This window comes from Macrosteles quadrilineatus, unplaced genomic scaffold (assembly GCF_028750875.1).
Source record: "Macrosteles quadrilineatus isolate MER2022 unplaced genomic scaffold, UCM_ALF_1.0 Scaffold_9__3_contigs__length_116548681, whole genome shotgun sequence".
NCBI classification, from domain to species: Eukaryota; Metazoa; Arthropoda; class Insecta; order Hemiptera; family Cicadellidae; genus Macrosteles; species Macrosteles quadrilineatus.
This window is the reverse complement of record NW_026542602.1, coordinates 13,964,600-13,982,810: the sequence shown is the minus strand read 5'-3', so window position 1 is coordinate 13,982,810 and position 18,211 is coordinate 13,964,600. Positions and strand designations below refer to the sequence as shown.

Below are 18,211 nucleotides of genomic sequence, written 5' to 3'. Positions count from 1 at the left end.
AATAAGTTTGTTAATTTAACAGTTTGCAACAAACATTTACTGACTTGGTTGAAAAAAATATTTACTATTTGAATCCGGGTTGGCGTAAATATTACAATGGAAAAAAGCAAGAGAGCCTGGATAAATTGATATACTAAAAATAAAACTGAATTCACACTGTGCTGCATTTCTTAGTAATTATAAGAACCTATTTGCAAACTATGGAAAAATAGAAAAGTCATAGAACACCACCGAGGAGAAGAAATAGAAATAATGTTTTTTTTTATATTTATAATCGTTATTATGGACAACCTAATGCGGCTATGAGTAAGGCTATTTGTAGAAAACACTAAAAAACAAGATCAGCTTTTCAAAAATGATAAGATATTTACAAGAAATGTTGATTATATCTATCTGTAATGCACATCTTGAGTATTCCCATAATCTTAGAGTCGTATCTTTTAATGTCATCAGAAATTATTACTTTTATTCGTTTTAAAATAAAGCCTGTAATACTTAGCAATTGCTCGATTTCGAGCAACAGGGACACTAGTATTGTTATATTTGGAATGTACTAAGTTATATGAAGATAAAATTGTAAACAAAATTGTGACAAGGATGGTATACATACAACATACATCTAGAGCCACCCTAGAGACGATCACCTAGAGATCAGGTAAGCATCCAAATGTAAAACAATTAATCGTGTCATACATATAGCCTTTCTTGCTGTCTTATTATTTTATTATTTTTCTCGTTCTATTGTTACCCTCTTGGGCTTTTACATATTTCATAGGAGGATTCGTCCGGAACTCCGGAGAATATGATTATGTTTTTATAAAGAGATACTCATCCCTGTAAAGGTACAATATACTGCCTTGCTCAAAATGTGTCAAATGTTTGGTATCAGGATACAGAGTTATTTCTTAAGCAAATTGTTTAAATCTAGAAAGAAACTACATAAATAATAATATGCTAAACAGTAGCTAGAATATCCAAATACATTTCAACTAAACTTAATATTGTTTCTAAAGCATAACAAATTGTAAGATAATCCATTGTAATAGGTCTGAATTGTCTATAACAATATTTTGTTTCGGTATTTTGATATCTTTGGTAGTTTAACGTAGCACAACTTCATTATAAGCTCATTTGCTTTGGGAGGTAAGTAGCTATAGAGGCCACAAAAGGTCATGTATATTATGTTATATACTTGAAATATTAGTACTTTCTTGACGGTTTTAGGATGAAAATAATGTCCATTAAGATTTAGGCTGAGCTTGGGCTTTTGAGCTTGATAAATGATTCTTCTTGAAGGGCCAACAAAGCTAGCCAGTAACAAAGGTATGATAATTTATTCAACGTTATTTCTTCAAGTTTCTTAGCTTTAAAATATCTCCATTTTCATGACATCAGCTTACTTTTTTATATCTTATATTTTACTTTTTCTCAACAAATCATGTTAAGATTTCAATATTAGGCCTAACGTAATCGGATTATCAAGCATTATATTTGTATATGCGATTAAAAAAAGGTACATAATATAATAATATTAATAATAATAATATTAATAAGGTAATAATATTTAACTGAAATGAGAATCTAGCCTTTGACATATCAAAGGCTAGATTCTCATTTCAGTTAAATATTATTAAGGTTTGGTATAGAAAAAACACTTTTTACCAACACCCTCCGAAGGTAGTTTTATTGAAATGGTTTTAATTATTAACTAGCCACAATTTTATTTTGAGAATAGAACTTGCAATGTACGTTAGTGTATTTATAGTAAAAGTAAGCACTTTACAATTATAAAAACACGGTCTTAAATTTGAACCAAGATTAATGTTAACTAGTGCACATGTTGCTCGAAATCGAGCAATTGCAAAAAAGTAAGTAGTCAGTTATTTAAAAACAAATAACTTATTTAAAAACGAATAAAAGTAACCGTTTCCGATGAGTTTAAAAGACTCAACTCATAGATTACGTACCTAACAGTTCCATATAATAAACATTTCTTGCAAATATTTTATAATTTTTCAAAAGCTGATCTGGTTTTTAGTGTATTCTACAAATGTTTTCCCCTTATAGCCACATGAGGTTGTCCATGTTGATCTTCGTCAATGATCATGTAGTCATGGTACTACCCATTGTCGCCAATACTTTCACAAATTTCAGTCATTTTTTATAGCGAAAATTGTTTTTACATTACTTAAGAACTGCCTGAATTTCTGCATAACCTCTTTGTCACAATTTGATTTGCTTCAATTGGCATTAATTTGGCTAGTTACTGTTATAATGTAGGCTAATGTAAAATGTGTTACAATTTATTGATTTTAAAAATACACTCTCAATCTTTTATTTTGTTCATATTTGCAGTTAGAGCCACGCCGACTTAAAATACGTGAGCTTGACTAATACAAAAGTTTACTTTATTGAAATTATTCCATTCTTTTTAGAGCGTTTGAAGTCGGTTGTATTTTTTACAAAAATAAATTATTTAAATCTCTTTTTCTTCTACTTGGTGGCGTTCTATTACTTTCCTATATTTTCCATGGTTAACAAATCGGTTCTTTCAATGATTACTCAAGAATTACAGTACCCTGTCAATTTATTTTTCTTATTTGGTAAAATATATCAAATTGCCCAGACTTTCTCGATTTTTACATTATAATATGTCCGAATGTAAGTTAAAATATTAAATACTTAATTTCAACCAAATCAGTAAATGTACTAATTGCGTTTCGTTGAATTGATATATAAATAACAGCAATTAAATTATACAGCTGATCAAAATGTAAACAATTATATTCTTCATAAGGATAACATAAAAACTTCAAAAGCCACTGGGGCAGAGCCCAAGGGACTTTTTCAAAAAAGCAAGGCCAGTTTGCAAATCTACGCGACACGCTCTTTCCAATGAGACGTCAATGGATAAAATCTGTTAAGAAATGGCGGAGGAGTTCAACCGACAAAGTTCCATGTAGCGTATTAATTATATAGATTCATTTTACATACTTTACACATTAATTTCGGTAGATTATGAAATATTTTAATGGATATTAAACGTATAATAAACACAATTATCTGTGAATCTTTTATATTACAGGTTTAAATGTGTAGGCTACAGTTTTTTGGCGTTCTATTAAACTATGCATGATGTATTTTATACGCGTTAAATTAAATTTTGTTAGATAAATGTAACCAAAATGGTCCGAAGCTGCTACACCGGGGTAGTATCAGTAAAAATATTGGTAAATCTTATGAATAATAAATGGGTTATAAAAAAAGCTGGAATATAATTACTGTATTTGGAACTGACTTTGTATTAAGATCGGACTCTCTGGTCACATTAAATTATGAATGACCGACTGTTTATTTTAGATAAGAATATATTCTCGTAACATGAGCACATATTCTGCTACAAAATTGAATCCGTGCGCTGTTTTAAATTAAAGTAAAATACAAAAATAAATTTTCTACGGGTAAAACAGAACCGTTTCTTGCGATTAAAAAACAAACTTTAAGATATTAAGATAAATTAAGAAATAATATAACTAAATACGGTGTTATATTTTTGGACTTCAGTGCGTAACAACTCTACATAATACCGTGAACATAAAAGAATATCATCAATATAAGATTTATAAAAGGGTTTCCCATGTAACATTATTATAATGTAAAACAAAACTAGACAATCGAAGATGTCACTAACTGTATGTAGACTACTTCTAACTTTAAATCAACACTCTAAGTCTAAGACGTTGTGCTTTTTCACAGGATCAAAAGTTGTACTAAAAATAATGATGTTTTACTGTTTTTCAGTTAGAAAAACTGATATCAAAACCTCAATCATTGAAAAAAAAGCTGATTAGTTAAAACTGGTCCGATTGAAAATACCCCTTGATCTGTTACATAAACTTTAACACAGTGTAACATCAGCCACATCAGTTAGAGGAATTTGCTGGATCGCCTGTTTGATTTAACTTGTCTGCTCAAATCGCCTGTTTGATTTAACTTGTCTGCTCAAAGGGACAAAACTTGTGCTTTCTATTGGTTTTAGTTTAACAAAACATTTCCTTCTATTGGAAATGGTTCGATGTATGCTATTGTTTTCCCGAAAAGTCCACAATTAGGACTAGTGTTTTATATACAGAGTGTCACAAAAAAGTGTGATGGGCTATACAGGACCTACATGCAAAAATATGTCAAAAATGAAGAATAATTTTTTTTTTATTTCGGCTTAGTTTAGCCGTAATCCGCCATTTTTTTTTTGGGGAAAATATTTATTATTTCAAAATCCCTTTGAGATATTTTTACGAAACTTGGCAAAATTGTTTACACTATAGTAAGTAACATTTATAAAAAAAAATATTATTTTAACTTTCCAAATTTCAAAATGGTGGCCGTTTGAATGTTTTAATGCCAAATTTCATGAAAACCGGTACCTAAATCAAAATTTTGTAAGGCAAAAAAGTTTTAGTATTTATTATGAAAAATCCAACAACACAAAAATGAATAAAATCGGTTCATAAATAAAGAAGCTGTGTTTATTTTAGTAATTTAGACTGAAATTACTTAATACGTTACATAAACATTACATTTAATACATTTTAATATTAATAATTAATAATATAATATAATATAATAATATAATATAATAATAAACAATTTTGCCAAGTTTCGTAAAAATATCTCAAAGGGATTTTGAAATAATAAATATTTTCCCCAAAAAACAAAATGGCGGATTACGGCTAAGCTAAGCCGAAATCCAAAAAAATTTATTCTTCATTTTTGACTTATTTTTGCATGTAGAATTAGGTCCTGTATAGCCCATCACACTTTTTTGTGACACCCTGTATATAAATCATAACGCTTAATAAATAGTTAAGAAACCTGAAACACTTAAATTGGATTTTAGGATAGATAGAGTTAACAACTAAAAGCCAAACTATTTCAAAACGTATATAATTCAAATTCAGTTTGAGTCAACATGCATTGTGTAGGAAGAATAATTGTTAGCCAAAGGTTGCTTAGAGCAATTGTACCTTTTGTCTTGTGTTATTGATTTTATAAGCGTCCTTCATTCTCGCAATCAATTGAGAGAATGTAGTGTCTTGAAATGCAAGGAAACATAAGTAAAGACAGCTTGTAATTAGAGACTTAATCGTGTCCGTGCAACCGTATTGAAGTAGAACATTTTGTTACAAAATATAAATAGAACAATTTTAATATTACTATTTATATTATATTATATGTTTTATATCTACGTTTTTCAGATCTAACAGTAATGAGAAATCAAGAGTATCCAAAGTCAACTCACCTGGAATGGACTCCTGAAATGCTTTCTGCCACAGTATTGTAGATTTGAACCGTGCTTCCCTTATGGTATGTGTTCAATTCCATTTTGGAATCGTAAGCCTAGTATTTCGTGCGAATACACAAATTTATAATCCTTTGCAGGTTTTTTTTAGTTACAGGTTCAATTTAATGTTCGTATTTTTTATTGGAGAGGTTTTTGTATTTCAGATATTGTTTCAGCATTTTTGAAATTGAAAACAGAATGGGTTTCTAACTAAATTGTCATTGGGTTTCATTTAATTAAAAACAATGCGAATAGTTCTTTGCTTGTGCCTTGAGAAAGATTTGTCATAATCAGGATTACTAAATTGTAAAAGAACCAGGGTCTCCGTTCTACTAAACGTTTGTCGAGTTGAACGCTTTGAAATGTCATGAAAACTCAATCCCCGGATAAAGTGTAGTCTATATAAATATTTGAAGTGTTAGTTCTACAAACTTATACCATCTTAATACATATCAGTAGACGAAGTAAACAACAATGTGCGTATGTGGATTATAAAAGGAGCATAAGTTGTCACGACAAAGAAATCCAATGATGACCTACATACAGGGAGTAAATTGCTTAAACTGGTGGTCAGAGAGGGAAGTTGAGTTAGCTAACTAAGTTAGTTATGTTGATGAGTTAAGTGGAAGATAATCACATGGAACCCAAACTGGGTGTGGCTGATATGTTGCTTGTGTTACGAGCTATTTTGGTGGAAAATTTTATTTAGCAGTTTCTGACTTACTAAATCATCTCTCTTAGTAAATACTTCAACCGAACACCGTATTTGATTTGATTTGATTTCTTGATTAGATTTTAGTTCCGGCTTATCTTGCAATTTCCGTGTATTTATCAAAATAATTTGCATATAACTAAATAGTACGATGCTTTCCATCATTCATCAAAGTAACACGAGAATCCAAATATCTTTAGTCAAAGAAGTGTTTCAAGTATTTTAGTGGAATAAATTTATCTTTCGATTTTGATTGTTGAACTAACACTAAGCAACTGAGATCTTTGGTGATCCGTTTAGTCTAAGGGTCCTCGTCTTGTGTACAAATGCTTCATCTATTGACAGACTCTCGTCTTGATGAACCTTCTCGTCAATATTACCAAAGATTGGATCAGGTTAAACTTACAGAAGTTATGTTCAGGTTAGTAAATTTTGTTAAATTGTCTTACTCTGCAGCATCAACAAATTTAATCTTTGACATTTTGGAAATAAATAAAAACACAAAAACTGAACTTATCGTGTTAAGGCGTATACAATCTATCGAATGTATCTTGGCTCTTATTACCTCTGGTGGTAAGTTGAAAAAAGGTCATAAATAGAATGTTTAGGAAAGCCTGGCTCCGATTTTGATTTTAAAATTGTATTTGTGTTTCTACGCTATTGTATCAAATTAACCAGATTTTTAATAAACAAAAAATACAGCTGGTAGGTACAGCTGGTAACCGTTTTTCTGTGTCTTAGGTTTGATCTGGATTTAGAGAAAATAGACAAAATATTTTCCTGACCTCAACGAAAAATACATTCATTTTAGTTCCATCAACACCCGGTTGTTTGTAGTAACTACTGCATGGCACCCTTTAATACAAATACCACACATTTTGAATTTGTTTACTTTTTCAACCAAGCAACAACATACGATGTAAAAGCGTTTGATAAAAATATAATTTTACAGTTCTCGTTGTTTTGACACAGCTCATTCAACATTGTAGCATTAAAAAAAAACTTCATAAATGTTTTTTTATACTATTATACTCGGGTCAGAACCCGAAAAGAGTTGCAAAAAATCTCACTCTGTGAATGTGGGAACTTAGGTCATCATCAATAACATTCCATTCTCACAGCCAATGATTTTATTTTCCTTTAAACGCTAATAAGTAATAGTAAATAGAATACAAAGTCAAAACTAAATGAAATAATTATAAATACGTATAAAATAGCTATGTGATGTTTAATCAATTGTTGTTCATTGTACACTAAACTATATAGTTTCCTAACGAGTAAAGAAGTTGAGCACCGTTGTTAACCTTAAACATCAGTAATATTGTTGATTATATGCGATATGTCATATAATCGGATACGATTTTTAACTCTTATCTAATTAACAACATCTGTAGTGGTTCTACCTATGCAACCAGAACCTCACAAAAAGTTTAATTCCTATACCTGGAACCAAATTTGCGATATGAACGATATTATATTTGTCGTAAGTTATAAATACCAAATTGAGACTTGATGTATACTAAAACTTTTAAGTAATAGTCATATTTTCGGCATATCATCGACAGTATATCTTTAAAACATAATTTTGCTTTTTATTTGATTTTACTATTTTTTAATTTGTGCAACGCACCCAAAGATTTAAATTTATTTTCATTAACTGCTGTTTATCAGAATTAATAATGAGTACTGCTATACTGCGTACCATTTGTTGTTGAAAGTGTTCGCTATACAATAATGAAGGTTAATAATTAATGGTTGTATTAATTATTTAAATTCTCGAGACTTTCAGACACAAAATAGTTATAACTTAATACATTGAAAAAAAAACGATTTACAATTTTCATCAGTCTTAATAATTAAAGTAACTTTAAAAATAGGCCTTACCACATATTACCAAAATCAATCAAGTCCTTTGTGGACCATGTAAACCACTTAAAAGTAACGTATCTTTTATCAACAATTATCCTACGACAAATTATTATAAATAGCGCAAGACTCAAAGCATGGCGCTTTCTAATAAAAGGCCGCGGTGAGATGAAATCGGCAACACCGCACGGCCGGCTTAACGAAACACCTGTTTACACTCATTCATAATGTAGCGCCTGCTGTGTTTAGTATCTGTGCGACGTTGCCACACCCCGACTTCAAGGCCTTGTATTAGACGTGGCTATGCTTAAAGGGATCGGGATAAGGTTTCATACACAAGACATTACACGAATACAGGTTTGTGGTTACTCTCGACAAAAGCCTGTTTCTTGGAGCGTCCTCGAGTGCCTACACACTTGGACACGGAGGGTTGACGCTATACAGCCCTGGGTTCGCCGTTGGTCACAGGATGGGTGTGGGTGTGGGTGTGGGTGTTAGTCTGGGTGTCCGACAACGTCTGGGTAGATTTGCTCACCTTCAACACCGGAGGTTTCTCCGCTTTGGAAACTACTGGAACACACGTATTGCAATCCTTTGGTTATTAAATCATAATATAATGAATAAATAGTTTAATTCAAAATAATGTCGGTAACAAAAAGTTTAAAAACTTAAAAATACATTAGGAGTTGAAATTGTTACCTGAATAGTACTATCGTTTAACAGTAGTCTGTGTTTAAAAACATTTTTTAAGAGAAGACAAGTTTATGTTATGCTATGAAATGAGTGGTATTATTGCGGATATTTTCCAAATGATTTAATGATACCATAAATGACAAATATGTGTTTTTTTTTGTTTTGATCTGTAAATGAATACCCTTTCGTGATGAAAAATGTCTGCCACCATACCTTAATATGTAGTTGCATAAAAAAATGCCTTATATTTACCTTCATTAAATTATTTAAACGTAATTCCTATATAATATTGTATATCTTATAAAAGATACAGATTTTCATTTGTAAATGGATTGCTTAAACTAAACCACGAAAATCGCATTGGTTACTATCGTTAATATTACAAATTTAGTATTAAATCTACCCCTTAATCAACTACGAAATAAGGTAGTTAAACACATTACGATGGTATTTAGATTATTTGTTCAAGGATTTTAGATTTATTCACAGTTTTTTTGCACTTACCAGTCACGTCTGTAGGGGGGATGATAGAGTCTACATGAGCGGCGGCCACGGCGACACTAGCGCTAGTACCTGACTTGACGGCACCCTGGTGGCGGTTTCTGGTACTAGGCATCATACTCTGTCGAACATTTCTCTCTGGGCGTATCAGGATAATGTACAGCTGTAAGTTTAATTGCGAGTAAAGTATACATAGTACACGTATACTTTTTACATTCCGACCAGTATGTATGGATAGTTTATAACTTTTTAAGATAAGATTACTTGCTATTCTATGACACTATTTTTAAAATACATGATGTAGGTAAAGTACCATACACTTTAAAATCAATGTATGAAATCTAGAAGTATTTGACATAAATACGATAGTGTAAACCTTACCTAAATTTTGTGACGTTAAAATCAATATAACATTGCTTGTGATTGAAAGAAGTAGGATATAGCCTTTACAAATAGAGAAGTTTTGTGTAGTATTCTGACTTTTTGTTTGGAGTTTCATTTTATTATTTATTACCATTGCATTATTATTTTGTTTATTTTTGTTTACCTTATGGGTAGGGCCTATCCAATTAGTGTCTAATAATTTTCTGTTTAGTAATTATTTTTTAACTGTCAGTGAAAACTCAAATTCAATGAAGGTATAAAGATTAATCAATATATGGATATATTTTGATCACATTTTGAGTGATCTAAGTTGATCCCAGGTATGTGCACTAAGAGGTAATTCTTATTGTTTTATACATTGAAATTGTATTTTTTTTATTTTATTAGGCCATTCAAAACTGACTTTTGATGACTTTTATTTTGACACTGATGTCTTTTGTCTATACATTATATATATATATATATATATATATATATATGTGTATATATATATATATATATATATATATATATGTGTGTGTGTGTTTATGAACAATAAATGATTTGATTTGATATACAAATTATTATAAAAAATAACATTTACATTAAAAATTTACATTAAATAAATTTAATATCAATCGCTTTTTATAGCAGAGTTTAACTTGGAATACACATGTTAAAAAGTTAACTAGCATTTTAAATTAAAGTTTTAGCAGAAAAGAAATGGTAACATTTCAAAAGGACGCGTGTTTAGAAAGTATTATTATTGTCATAATGTTTCGTAACGGAACTATTACAAGCTAAGTAACTGCATTATTTAACGGTTGTGGCCACTATAATTGTGTTGGGTAGCTCATGCATCAGTCAAGTCAGGCTATATTGCATTATTCATGCATAACACCCATGCAGATATAGACACATTGCACCCTGACTGTATTTAAAATACGGAAGTCTACTTTTTTATGAACTACCCAGTATAGAACACAACTTTTCCTAATTTGACCTTTTTTCGTATTCTCACCTTAATCAATTAACCTCTTTGTTGGCCAAAAAACCTACCAACATTAAATTAATGAAAAATCTATTCAAATTTACCCAATAACGAGTAAGAATGTATTATTCAAATAAAAAGAAAGCGCACAAATTTTCACTTAGTCAAATTGGCTTGAGTCAAATTGAAATGTAATGCGACAACTCCAGGTGGCGTAACTAATGACTTTTAAATTGCTCTTTGTCCGACAAAAATACAATTCCATTAGCATTAATAATAAAAGTCCATTCAGCCTTTGCTAGGATTAAGAAATTTATATACAATACATGCAAATACTCTATGATATTGTACAGACGTGTTATGAGTACATAGCAACAGATTAACAACAATAATTAATATTATGCACAAAATAAGGCACATACGAATTTATATCCGATTTAAGTAATATACAGGGTGAATAATAAGTCAAGACCATCCTCTCTAATATTTTTCTAAGTGATAAATTCAAGTGAGTAAGTAAGTATATATAAGTGATAAAGAGATATCCTTTTGGTGGTCGTGCAATTTTGGCTGGAAGTTCCATTTTATGATTTTGAAATTTTTAAGTGTCCCCCCAAAAGGGGGAATTTTGGGGGCACTCAACAATTTTAAAAGTAACACCCTTCAAGTGACACCTCATTTTAAAGTGTTTACAAAAACGTAAAGAAAAAACGTTTATTCACAAATAGACAAAATTTAATTCTTACATTAATTTTACAAATAAAATATTGATGAAAGGTCGTCGTCTGTGGGTGTGGACACTTCAAAATGAGGTGTCACTTGAAGGGGATTTATATTTAACATTTTTGAGTTGCCCCCAAAATCTCCCTTTTTGGGGGACACTCAAAAATTTCTAAATAATAAAATGAAACTTCCTACTAAGATTGCAAAACCATGAACAGGATATCTGTGTATATTTACTTAGAAAAATATTCGAGGGGGTTATTGACTTTTTATTCACCCTGTAGAATAGGTTCCTACTTATTTCGTTTAAATATTTATTCTATTATCTTCTACATTAGGATTTCAAAATGTTATAAAATTACCTTTCGATTGTTACTAATAACAACAGACCATAAAAAATTTCAGAATATGTTAAGCATATCCACCTTATTTGTCATTTGAATGGAAATTATGTGCTACGTGGTTACTCAAGTATTAAGGCAGATCAGAACGAAGCTGTTTATTCATATTTACTGTTCAGTATATGAACTTACCTTGGGCGAGAAGAGACAAGCGACAGTAACACTCGCAGACAGACTGATGGTAACTGACATAGACGTGATCCTCAGAGCCATGTTGTTGCCTGTGCCGAAGTACAGAGGCACAAACGCCAGCCAGATCACACAAGTTGTGTACATTGTGAACCCTACACATAAACATGTTAGAATCAGGACTAAACATTAGGACCTAACATTGTTGGCAATCTATCTGTTTAAATTTAAGTAAAAAAACGTGTCATCCTTGTACTATTTTTGTCGATCATCTGTTTGCAGTGATATTTATACACTTTGAGGGTCAAACAAATACAACAAAAGTAATTTTTTTAACTAAATAATAAAATAGTTGTACTAATTTTTTGTGTTTAAGTGTTTAGAATATTTTGTTTATTGTTTGTTGTTGTTTTAAATGTTCATTGGAGAATTATACGTAATTACTTAATGAATTTAGTTCTTTCTTTGGTTTACGAAGATTGCAGTTTATTTCCATTGGAAGGCGGTCAAGCAATTTTATTATTCAATTTTGCAAATTTTCCATACAGGGAATAAACTAATAATAAACTGCGCTTAATGGCTAGGAAAAAACATCTTATGGAAAATAAGTAAACTAACTGTTGTGGTTTACTTGTCCATATGTTGATAAAAAATATGGAAAATTTATGTATTCCATATATATCTCTAAACATTTCCTTAAAAACACTCTATTCATTTCTCTGTATCAGCAAACCTATGTACTTGTTAAACTAATATTATTTTAAATAAGAAATACATACAATATTTTTAGGATATACAGGGTTAGTAAAAAGTGTGGAGACCCCCTGTTATTTTTTTAACGGCCCATACTAGAAAAACCAAACTCGGCACACCTTTATGGCATGTTATGAAGTACTTTTTGGGCATGACTGCCACTTGGTGTACATCCCCAAAATGGGGGATTTTGGGAGAAATTTAAAAATTTCAAATACAAACACCCATCGAGTGACCCCTCATTTTGAAGGTCCTGGTAAAATAAAACCAACAACGCAAATTAGAGGTCTTTATCGCAATCCAGTAAAAAATGGCAGCCAATTGAAATTCTCAGAAGTTAAATTAAACTTGCAACTTTCCAAGTCTGGAGACCCCCTGTAAATTTTGTAACAGCTCACACTAGGATAACTATAAACTCTACACACCTTTTTGGAATGTTATGAAGTAATCTTTAAGCCTAATAGCCACTTGGTTCCCAAACCCAATATGGGGGATTTTGGGGGAAACTCAAAAAATTTCAATTATAAGCCCCATTGAGTGACCCCTCATTTTGAAGGTCCTGGTAAAATAAAACTAACAACGCAAACTAGAGGTTTATATCTCAATCTAGTAAAAAATGGAAGCTGATTGAAGTCTTTAAAAATCAGAAATTACTTGCAATTTTATATACAATGACTGCCTAATTTTTACTGTGTTAAGATAGAGACCTCTAGTTTGCGTTATTAGTTTTCTTTTGTTATGACCTTCAAAATGAGGGGTCACTCGATGGGGCTTAAAATTTAAAATAATTGAGTTTCCCCAAAAATCCCCCATTTTGGGTTTGGAAACCAAGTAGCTATTAGACTTAAAAAGTACTTCATAACATGCCGAAAAGGTGTGTAGAGTTTAATTGTCCTAGTGTGAGCCGTTACAAAATATACAGGGGGTCTCCAGACTTGGAAAGCTGCAAGTTTATTTTAACTTCTGAGAATTTCAATTGGCTTCCATTTTTTACTGGATTGAGATAAAGACCTCTAATTTTCGTTGTTGGTTTTTTTTTTACCAGGACCTTCAAAATGAGGGGTCACTCGATGGGTGTTTGTATTTGAAATTTTTAAATTTCTCCCGAAATCCCCCATTTTGGGGATGTACACCAAGTGGCAGTTATGCACAAAAAGTACTTCATAACATTCCATAAAGGTGTGCCGAGTTTGGTTTTTCTAGTATGGGCCGTTAAAAAAATAACAGGGGGTCTCCACACTTTTTACTAACCCTGTATATTTGTAGAAATATATTCAGGCTAAAAGAAATTGGCTTGGTGTGCAGGTTTTGCTGTGGTAAGGGTATTATTATGATAACGCTACCTAAATCAGAATTAACATATATTATTATTATTATTATTATTATTATTTGTTGTCATGAGAGCCGAAGCCCCCTGACTGCTTACCCGGTACCTATCCTTCATTATTAACATATACAAGTAAGTTATGTAAATACATTATACGAAGAATTAATTTGGTTCTCTTTAACCTACGTATTCAAAATGTTTATGTACCACAGCGGCCATAGCAGCATTAATAAACCACTCTATATCATGTAACATGCACACAGAGTGCCATATGTAAATACCGTTGGCTATAAAGCACAACAGTATGTCACATGGGAATTTGGTCCCTACACGGAGGATAATGTAGTGAGCTCAGAGAGATCAAAATAAAATGATAAAAGTATTCAGAGTAAATCCCCCAGGGAAAATATTTACAAATTATTCAATATCGTTCAGATAATTGAGTTTCAACCTAATTCAAGTAAAAAATTTTTTTCGTTTAGTTTAGTCACGATAAAATGTTCTCAAGGAGAAAGGATGTAGCTACGTGGGAAATTATGTTTTGTGTGTGTTCTGACGAAATACTCTTTCAACAAAATGTAAAGGAAAACAAAAACTCTTTGTCTGCGTTTGAACACATGTCATGATACTTTAGTTGAATACATTCTGGACAATCAGTTAGCCAGTTACAATATGTGGCTTGAAATCTTCAACTGTAAAAGCTTTCAACTAAATTCAACGTTACTTCTGAAATTATTTTAATATTATTTTTGTACCGTCCCAAATGAAAAAGCGTATTCTCAACTAATAAAATAATTCACTATCTAAATAGTTTCTATTCTTCTTATTTATATTAGATTATAATATAAGTATTTAAGTGCGATATGGACAGCCTATTGAACCCTACATTGTTTTCTGTCTTATACACCAAAAGTAATGTGTTTAAAACAGTCTTTCAATCATACCAAACATTAAAATGCCTAATTAGTGTAAGCTATAAAATATATAACATAACTCAACAATTTACAGAACGCTAACAGATAGAAATCTATTCGCTTATAAAATGCTCATTCTACTACGTTTTCATGTTATAATAACATCGAAGGGTATGATAAAGGGGGAGCGAGCTGGTCTAGAGGTTAGAGCGTGGGACTTCAGTCCCTGAGCCCCGGGTTCAAATCCCACAAAATCACCAGAGATTTTATCCACATGAAAATGCCGCAACCCCTAGGTATAGCCTGAAGTAATTTTAAAAACAATCCCAGGCTCGTGCCTACTGTCATAGGAAAAAAAGGATAGGATAAAACCGATAAAACGTCTTCAGTGGTCATACATCACCTATGTGCTTAGACTCGTTGAATGCCTCAGGTATGTTTCTGGTCAGCACAGCGTACACGGTGCAGACGACAATCAGTACGATGGGATACCCGAAGGCGATCATGTAGGAGGCGTCCACGTAGGATGAGCATATCAGGAGGTTGTCCTCCCTGGTGGGGTAGTGGTGGATGGCACGGGGAGTCGATACAACCATCCACACTGCATTGATGAGCAGCTGGGAAGTAGAGAGGACATGTTACATGTTTACAATATTTCGTAAATGAATACATAAAAACTAGAATTCACATTGTATACACTTCAAAGTTCTGTTAAAATTCTAGGAAATTTTACTGTTAAGATAGGGATGGAATAGAACCTTGATTTGGCCATGATTATAAAGGTTGTTTAATGATGCAAAATGTTCTAGTTGAAACCAAAACACAGATTCTCATTTTTTAAATGCACAAAGTTAGTTTAAAGACGAATTTCATCACTCGTATAGCCCAATTGCCATTCTGCTTAAAAAAACCTATTCTTCCTGGTCTTATTTCAGCACACATTTTTAACTTGGTAGGTTTTACAAAATAGAACAGTAAAATGATAATTTATTAGTGTGTAAGAGATACGACCTGGAACAATAGGATCAATAAGTGTCAAAGTATTTACTTTGCTTAGCAGTGACCTAGTTGTCATCAGATAAGCGAAATTAAATTACCCACCCAAGTCCAATACTTTGCCTGCTCACATGTTTTATTTTTATTTATTTATTTATTCCAACTGGAAATCCATTTCAAACATTATTCTAAACAGAATTACTAGTTCAACTGGAAAGGTTGTTGAGTAAAGGCTTTAGTTTAGGACAGTGCCATTTCAATACAAAACCTATTACTACGGAGAGAAAACATTGACTAGCAATGGAATCAATTTTGAAGTGGTACATGTTGAGGATTTTTATCACCTGTACGGAGACGAGAGCGCTGCAGATGATCAGCTGACTGCGTGGAGAGATGAAGGAAGGTCGCTTGGTGGTGCGTTTACCCGCGTTGAAGATACGGGAGATACGGTTGGTCTTGGTCAGCAATGCGGCGTAAACAACGGTAAAGCTAAACCCAGCTCCGAACCTGCACATATTGGATTGAATACTGTTACGTAAATATTTCCAACATCAGCTGGCAATGCCTTACTATAGAATAACATGACAAAACTATCAAACCGTATCGTCAACAAATAAGGCTGAATTAGACTTCCGAAATTCGTAGATTTTACTTATTGATTGATAAATTATCTCTCTTTGACTTTACATCTAAGACTAATGGTGGAAATATGTTTGAATGAAGTATTTCAGATAAGGAAAGACAAGAAACATTTCATTGAATCGAATATTACATGTAAGAGTGTATAAAATGTTTGAGCGTATTCATATCTAGTTGATTGTATATTCTGTGCTCGCTGGTTCATACCTCTGCACCCCACAGACGATGTCCGAGGGCCGCAGCACCAGCACGAACGTCACCAAGTAACACAGCAGCAGACCTCCCAACAGAACATACGTCAGTTCTCGACCTGCAGCCTTGACTACCGGGGTGTCGTTGTGATGTATGAACACTCCGGTCACGAACAGTGTTACGAGACACCCTGTCAGTGAGAAGCTCATGGCTCCGATGGCACACGCGCTCTCGGCTCGCAGGAAGTCTTCGGGAATGTCCAGACAGAACTGGTGCTGAGTGTCAGGCTTTGTACCCCAGGGGCACCAGATACACTTGGTCTCATCTAGAGGGTGGCGGATCTAGAAAAAACGTAACTAGTTGAAAATTAGATGTGATTTTTAAAGTACGGTCAAAATAAATTTTCATTACTATTGTGCTTAAGTACCCGATGACAATGATTACCGAATTTTATAAATGAAAAAATCTAGAATAATCTAGAAAATCTAAAAATATAGAATACAAATAACAACTTGAATCTATTAGAGGGGTACATTTATTTTTTTGGAATTGAAAAAAAAAACTCCAATTTCTGGCTTAAGCCAGAATGTCCAGATGTTCATCGTCAACGGCTGTTTGCTAAGTAATATTTCCGCTACTAACTAATCGACCATTTTAAAGCTTAGAAAATTATTGAAATTAAGTGTAGGTTTGACATATTGTTATTCTTTATTTCATTTTCAAGAAAGTGTCCCTAATAAAGATTTATGTACGACGAAAGTAGTTGTTGTGAAGTTATATAATTAGCTTAATAATTTTTAACTGTAAACAAAATTGTGTCTGATGATAATAAAAACTAAAACTATTTTTCAGCATTTCATTTAGACTCTATATACACTGAAATCTCAGTCTTATTCATACAGCTCAGCCTAAGCCAGTGTTTTTCTCAAAGAGAACAATAAATATTTTTTCAACTACTATCTATATTAGTTTTTAATACCATTGTAGTTGATTGTAGTTGAAAATATAAACTACTTTAAGTTGTCATTTTTTCCAAACATACATTTTTTGGAAATGGGCTATTTACTTCAGGGTTTATTCAGTGGGTTATTGATTAAATATAATTATTCAATCATTAGAGACTTAAAACGAATATTTGAACATCTAGGCTACATTTTCGTAGTGTACCTACACCATTTATGTAAAGAATGAAACACTTTTACAATTATTTGATTGATAAGTATTTTACTGAAAGGTATTACAGTACAAGTAGGATTACCTGATAAGTAGAACAGTTGAAGCAATGCCAACAACAACTTTCTCCCTCTACATAAGTCTTGGCTTGTCCTACTTGACACGGTAAACTACACACGGACTCCGGGGGGTGAGGCTGTCCTAGCTTGAACTGGACATCTGTAAAATGCAACAACAACAATCATTAACGACGATGAAGTTACGAAAGTATGGTGTAGTTATGCGTTGTAGTTAGGTAGCATTTAATTGCGTTGTAGGGATTTGAACCGTACAAATCATACGGAAGGAGTGAACAGTTATAATCAAATAGTTTTTTTGAGATTATTTATTATTACTGTAATTTATTACTTATGTCTTAGTAATTAATTTTCAATTGCACTCTACGATCGTTTAAAAATTTAAATTATAAACAAGGAAAAGTGAAGTAAAACAGTTTA

General features: G+C 32.0%; 1 protein-coding gene across 1 annotated transcript in view; it reads right to left on the bottom strand.

Annotated features, from left to right (window-relative positions):
• Window positions 1–7,187: 7,187 nt before the first annotated feature.
• LOC129002530 (metabotropic glutamate receptor 2-like) overlaps window positions 7,188–18,211 on the bottom strand; it is a 37,545-nt gene continuing 26,521 nt past the window's right edge. The window contains exons 10-16 of the mRNA XM_054430403.1: window positions 17,800–17,933; window positions 16,557–16,882; window positions 16,055–16,217; window positions 15,118–15,331; window positions 11,724–11,875; window positions 9,117–9,276; window positions 7,188–8,489 (exon numbers count right to left, since the gene is read on the bottom strand). Of these exons, the coding sequence (XP_054286378.1) occupies window positions 8,356–8,489; window positions 9,117–9,276; window positions 11,724–11,875; window positions 15,118–15,331; window positions 16,055–16,217; window positions 16,557–16,882; window positions 17,800–17,933 (1,283 nt within the window). The 3' untranslated portion in view covers window positions 7,188–8,355. The remainder of the gene's footprint in view (window positions 8,490–9,116; window positions 9,277–11,723; window positions 11,876–15,117; window positions 15,332–16,054; window positions 16,218–16,556; window positions 16,883–17,799; window positions 17,934–18,211) is intronic.